General features: G+C 46.0%; 2 protein-coding genes across 2 annotated transcripts in view; one reads left to right on the top strand and one right to left on the bottom strand.

The window, feature by feature from the left end:
- Window positions 1-1,112: 1,112 nt before the first annotated feature.
- On the top strand, window positions 1,113-3,216 carry LOC119429220 (sodium-coupled neutral amino acid transporter 3; the record flags this gene model as incomplete). Its single annotated transcript, XM_037696894.1, is given in 4 exon segments — window positions 1,113-1,237; window positions 1,310-1,454; window positions 2,316-2,419; window positions 2,485-3,216. Coding segments are annotated over 4 exon segments (479 nt in total), but the record flags the coding sequence as incomplete, so codon positions are not given.
- Window positions 3,217-5,523: 2,307 nt separating this feature from the next.
- Window positions 5,524-6,731, bottom strand: part of LOC119429219 (coiled-coil domain-containing protein 22) — a gene marked incomplete in the record, with an annotated part of 29,291 nt that continues 28,083 nt past the window's right edge. Inside the window, 2 exon segments of the mRNA XM_037696893.1 lie at window positions 5,524-5,637; window positions 6,435-6,509. Of these exon segments, the coding sequence (XP_037552821.1) occupies window positions 5,524-5,637; window positions 6,435-6,509 (189 nt within the window).

Here is a 6,731-nt window from a genome sequence, read left to right as displayed (position 1 = left end):
AACCAGTACTTACTGGGGAACACACAGCCAAGCCTTATTAGGGGACTGGAGTTTTGTTACCTCAGAAACGGAGGAGAAATCCTCCATACGAGTTCTGAACAAACCCTGCACCAGTGAGGTCACAGCTTGTAATGGCCAAAACACCTGTTTCCTAGTGATTACTGATTTTATTTCTCATTAGCTCCTGACTTGTTCCTCTTTAGTTTCCTTGGTAACTAACCAGTAGTTCTTGATTAGTTCCTATTCATTTACAAGATAACTAACCAGTAGTTCCCTAATAAGACTTGGCTGTGTTCCCCAGTAGGAACTGGTTAACTACCCATTAACTCCTGATTCGTTCCCTAGCAGTTAATCAAATTTAGTGTACGTTATTGTAATGTGTTACCAACCTTAAAACTACTCAAAGGTGTTGAAGGGAATGCCTGTCGCCCGCCGCCATGGAGCTGACTGCGCTCACGGCGTGTGTGGGGATGACGCTCAGCTACTACCACACCACTGTTGAGCTGAACATTAGTAATATGGCCATAAAGGCATTTTTGTGTTTGCCCAGGTTAAATACCTGTGGCGGCCATCTTGAACTGGGTTGACTCTGAACGTCCGTCACTGGAGAACGCTCAGTTTACTTTCAGCCAAGTCTGTCCAGAAGATATTTTACTCACCCTGCCACGTCAGCTCTTACCCAGGAGGAGCTCGGTGTAGAAGAAGTTCTGTTGTTTAAACCCAAATGATGTGCATGAGTTTGAAGCGCATCGTCCCTCAGAGCTCGTGCGCACGCTTCAACGAAGCTGATGAGAAAACGTTAGAAACAGGAATAGGAGTTCATCCGTTTATTCTTCCAGTCTCCGCTGTTTGGAGACTTTTAACGTGTAAACTCAGTTTACAGCTTGGGACTCCACACGCTCCGGTCTTTAGACAATAAAGAAGAAGTCCAGTTTGAACTCACGTTTGACCAAGTTTAGTGAGAAATGTGAGCACAGCCTCCGTGTGAAGGTCGGGCTGACGGTCAGGACTTGTTTGGGGTCAACTCTCTGAAAGCACAGTTGTTCTCGGACTTCAACTGCTAGATGATGCAACGTCCCATGAAATGACGCAGACTTTGTGTTTTGGCACAGGAAACACCGAGGCCGAGCTCCTGCACACCTACAGCAAGGTGGATCCCCTGGACACGCTGATCCTGTGTGTGCGGCTGGCCGTCCTGGTGGCCGTCACCCTGACCGTGCCCGTGGTCCTGTTTCCTGTAAGAGCACGACGTTTCTTACACCAGAACATCTGAAGTTCTGTTAAAACAGGACGTCCGTCTTCCCGACAGATTCGCCGAGCCCTCATGCAGCTGCTGTTTCCAGGAAAGTCCTTCCACTGGGCACGCCACGTCGCCATCGCCGTGTGTCTGCTGTTCGCCGTCAACCTGCTGGTCATCTTCGTTCCCAACATTCGAGACATTTTTGGAATTACAGGTGCATCATTAAACACGAGTACAACTGTTTATTAGACAAGAGGAAGAAACAAAACTAGAGACTGGTTCTGGCTCAGGGTGCTCCAGTGTCTGGTCAGAGTCTTAGAAGAGGGTTAGGTTTTATTCGTGCACTTGTTTCTTGAAGCCGTTCATGTAAAACAAAGGATTTGTCGACTTGAAGCGTTGTTTAACTTCTAAATGATTCATTTTTTACCTGTAGCTCGTTGAACACTTTTATTTTGAAGGAAAAAGTTGAATTCTAACTGGACTGATGACTTAACGTCTGGTCTGAGCGGCACCAGGACCAAAGGGTTTACAGAACTTTACACGATGAACTTTGACACCGTCAGTTTCAGATGAGACCACGTGGCAGACAAAGAACTCACTGCTGGAATTATTTCTCTTTGGATAACTGGGAACACCTTGAGATCCTTCAGAAGGAGCTGAAGGGTGTCACTGGGGAGAGAGGTCTGGGCTTCACTCCTAAACCATGGGTGGATGGATGATGGATGGATGGATGATGGGTGATGGATGATGAATGGATGGATTGTTGATGAATTGATGGATGGATGGATGGATGGTTGGATGATGAATGGATGGTTGATGGGTGGGTTGTTGATGAATTGATGGATGGATGGATAGATGATGGATGGATGGTGATGGATGATGAATGATGGATAGATGATGAATTGATAGATGAATGGATGGCTTGTTGATGAATTGATGGATGGATGGACGAACAGATGGATGCGTGGAGATTCTGGGACCGGATCAGTTCTTGGACGGTACAATCAGTTTTAGTTTTGGTCTCTGAGAATTCGTTGGCCCAGAAACTGAATTGTCGTTTCTTCTCGTTGTCCAGGAGCAACCACCGCTCCTACCCTGATCTTCATCCTCCCTGGGCTCTTCTACATCCGAATTGTTCCCAAAAACCAGGAACCCATGAGCTCCAGACCAAAGATCCAGGTCCGTATCTCGAGGTGAAGGTTTGAAACCCCAGAACTCGGTCAGGAACATCTGTGTGTTTGCAGGCTGCCTGTTTCTCCGCTTTGGGCTTCATCTTCATGATCATGAGCCTGACCTTCATCGGCATCGACTGGACGAGTGGAGAGAAGCGAAGCCTCGGCGGCCATTAATGACCAACTTTCCCACCCCTGAAACATCTGCAGCTCCCTGCGGCGACCCCCGCTCCTCCAGCGTCCCGGTGCTCCGACCGGGACGCTCGTTTCCATCTGCTGCTGGAAGGCTCGGGCTGGTGGGACTGTTCCGGTTAATTTTAAGGACAATCCGTTTCTCCTTTTGAGACAAGGCGTCCTCTTTTGTCCCGCCACCCAATCAGGTTTCAGTTCACCACCAGGATCCACGGCAGACGGCGTTCTTCCGTTCTCCACCAAGAGCCGAGGAACGCATCGACCCTGTAGGAGTCTGAACCACGGGATGATAATGTGGGATAAAAAATCTGCTTCTCTGAAAACCAAAGGTCTTTGGAAGAAAATTAGTTCGGTTACAAAAACGCTTCAAACGGAACGCGACCGTGTCCGACGCTTTAATGTGAGTATATTTCTTCTACAGCGGAGCGGCAGAGTTGAAGCGTGAAACCGTTCTCGAAGGGTTTGACGCCGAGATTCTGAAGCGCAGAAAACCAAAGAAAGTTTCTAGAGCCTAAATGTGTTCATGCAACTGTGAACGTGTTAATTTGGTGTAATTTGTACGTAAAGTTACCGTGAACTGCACGTGTTTAATAAAAATATATTACAACCTTTGTGTTTATGGCCTGATTTCAACATTTTAAATCGTCCGTCGATTGTTGAGCTAAAACTTGCACTTGTCTTTTAGCCGTTTGACCTTGAATTAAACTTCCATCTGCTGCCCAGAACTCCAACAGCTCTTTCCTAAAGCTCAACCGGTACAGGTGCACCGATCCATCCGCCCCGATTTCCTTAAAGTTGGTGATCGGCCGATACACGAGAAGATTGTTTTAGTTTTTAAACTTCATTTATATTTCAGAGCACTACCTCACGGCCAGTTAAAACAAGTTTGTATCGTTTGTTCAAAGTATGTTTTTCAATAAAATGAGATGGAGAACTGCAGGTGCGCTGTGACATCATCACCTGACACCGTCGCTTAGAAAACTGTCGTATCGAATCAGGTCAGACTTTTTGGAAATCGGTGATCAGCCAGAAAATTTCAGTCAGTGCACCCTCGATATTATTTTGGAATTATGACCGAACCAGACTCTTATTTTGAAGAATGTCTACTAGCTTTATTTTGACACCAAGTTAAACCCTCTTCCTGTTTGTTTGGGACATATTCAGTTCTAAAGTTCTGATCAGAACAAAGTTCTCAAATCCTTCAAGATTCATGGCAGCTACCATGACGGAACGATAGGTAGAACAGGATCAGCCGAATCACTGGTTGCCGTGGCGATTCCCGCTGTTTCAGGTGAGCAGGGGCGGGGACAAACATTTTTTACGCAGAGCTTGTAAAAAAACGGTACAAAACACTTAAAATATTTAGCGTAACAGCTGACACATTTTGAAGTGTTTTCATTAATGTTTTCTAAATCAACTGCATTAAAAAACACATGGATGTGAAATGCAGCGTCATTTGTGAACGTTAAACCTACTTTGAAGAACATTTTTAGTTCTTTCCACAGCCCAGTCTCATTACGACTCGGGGCTACACGGGCTCAGTGGCTTTAGATTCAACTTGAAGGTCGTCTCAGTGTGGACAGGATTGTTAAGACGTGGCCGCCTGAAGCTTCTGTCCACGACAAACATCACAGCAACGAACAAATACATGAAATGAAGTCACAACGCACCGTCTGTCACGTTCCTGCAGTGGACGGGTCGCCGCGCCCGTAAATCTGGACCATTGGGTCTTTGTCTGAACTCTGTCTCTGCCAACCTCAGTGTTGATCAGTGGGCCGACATTTTGATACACAGCGTTTTTAAACAGGAAGTGCTGTTGGTAGAACTGTCCAGGTGTCCCTGTGACGGACTGGAGACATGTCCAGGTGTCCCCGTGACGGACTGGAGGCCTGTCCAGGTGTCCCCGTGACGGACTGGAGGCCTGTCCAGGTGTCCCCGCCTCACAGTGACTGCTGGACACCGGCACCAGTGACCCAAAAGGTTAAAGGACAACATTTGAAAAGTAAAAGATGTCCAATGTGCCGGTGAGAGGTTTCAAAAGCGTTGGGTTCGATTCTTGTGAAGGTGCGCTCGTGTTAGACGTCGCCCTTTGACTCGGCTGCTTGGAACCTCGGCCAAGTCGGTCCCAGGAACCGAGTCGCGGGCGGGTGGTGTCACCGACCCAGTGGCACTGAGGCCACGTCGAGTGGAGCCCGTGGGAAAAGTCCGTACGTGTGCTGAACAAACGTGCGCTGATAGTGAGGCTGTAAAATACCGACGTCCACAAAATGATTTTAATAAACGGATCTGCAGAAGGTTCTGACGGTTTCGTGGCGTCTTTTTTTGTTTCTGGTGTTTTATGTTAAGAGATAAATGGAAACGACCCTCGAAGTTTTAAAGAGACGGTTCTGTCGGTGAGTTTGGATGTTGGTGGAGTTTCTCCGGTGTCAGACGTCACGTTGTGCTGTGTAAAAATATTCAGTTGAATTATCTGAAGGAGGAGCTCCTCTCGCTGCCCAGCGTTTATTAAAGTGCAGTCTGTGCTCAGCTCCAGGCCTGCTCTGTGAAGGACTCTCAGAGACTACCACACCAAGCCCACGCAGCGCTTCAGGACCACGTCCCGTCTGTAAGGCGTCTTTATTTAAAGCGCTACCGGTGCACAGCGGTTCTGTGCTGCCGGGTCGGCTTCCATTCCTCTACATTCAGAACAGTTTCAGTTCAAAGGTCAACAAAACAGAAAAACTCTGAAAAGGAAACAATTTGTCATTAAAGGATTTGAAGTCAGAGATTTGTTCTGGAAACGTTTCCTGACGGGACCCCGAGTCCAGTTTCGCATCAGAACCGAATCCTTGAGACGGCAGAACGAGCCACAGGATCCACATCGCTCACGTTCATCAACGTCTGCGGGGTTTGGTTTCACAGAACCAGAACCAGAACCCGTCAGCCTTCTCGGACTTTAGCAGCGAGAGCAGAGTTCTCCTGTCGGATCGCCCGGTAGTCGTCCAGGATCCTCTCCAGGTTCGACACGGTTTTGTTCCCGTTTTCTGTCTCGATCTGAGGAAACAAACAAAAACATGTTTAACGTCCCGAACCTGGACAGTTCTCAAGTAATAATTAATTACTATTTATTCACGTCTTTCTTTACTTTGTTTATTCACTTATTCAATTATTTATCATTTGTTCACTTATTTATTCATTTGTTTGTTCACTCGCTCATTTAGAACATTCAGCAGCACCAAGAAGTAAAGCGCAGGATTAGGACGCTGCGCAACGTCCCTGAATTTATTTTTCTCAGAATTTTAAGGAAAAAATAAATTGAGGAAAAAACAAAACCATCAGATTAAAACTGAATAAAGTTGCAGCACGGTGATCCCGATCGTGTCCCGTAGAGAAATGTGCAGTGAAATGGTTTGAAAAGTGTAAAATTTAAATCACGTTTAAAGTTTGAGGTTGAAAAATCAAAACACGTGAACTCTGTGGAAAACGACAAATAAAAAATTAACACGAAAACAGGCTGAACGTAACAAATGCACCAAGAAAAGAGTTGAAATTTTACTTTAACTTTTCTGCAGAATAATTTTAGTTTGCTTTAAAATCTTAGTGTTTCTGAAGCTCAAACATTTATCAACTTTAAAAACCAAAATAAAGGACAGTATTGGGCAGCACGGTGGTTTAGTGTTTAGCACCGTGTGAACTTACTTATGTTGTTATAGTTAAAATGATTTTATTAGTTTTCTTGTTTTTGATGGACCTCAGCTGAACATGTTTAAAAACTGTGAGAATTAAAAGGTCTTTATTTTGTAGATTTGTTGGATCATTATTAATGTGGTGTTGGTCTTCGTCGGTCCTACCTGCTCCTCCAGGTCTCGGATCTCTCTGAGGATCGTTCCCGTGTCCTCGATGGTTCGGATCAGCTGATTACAGTTCTGCAGAACATCATGGGGACAAACACGGACCATCTGAGACGAATCATCAAAAGGACAAATATGACACCCTGAGGGGGAAGACGCACCTCGTGCAGGGCGGCCAGGTACTTGTAGGACTTTCGGACGGACTCGTCTTTCTTGGCGTCCTGCGTGTGACCCAGAATCAGAGAGGTTCATTCATGAATGGAAGAACAACAAGCTAAAACGACAGGAAGCTAAACC

This window comes from Nematolebias whitei, unplaced genomic scaffold (genome assembly GCF_014905685.2).
Source record: "Nematolebias whitei isolate Nwh7 unplaced genomic scaffold, NemWhi1 Nwh_scaf_125, whole genome shotgun sequence".
NCBI lineage: Eukaryota > Metazoa > Chordata > Actinopteri > Cyprinodontiformes > Rivulidae > Nematolebias > Nematolebias whitei.
The sequence above is the reverse complement of the archived record's forward strand: the minus strand, read 5'-3'. Positions and strand labels throughout refer to the sequence as shown.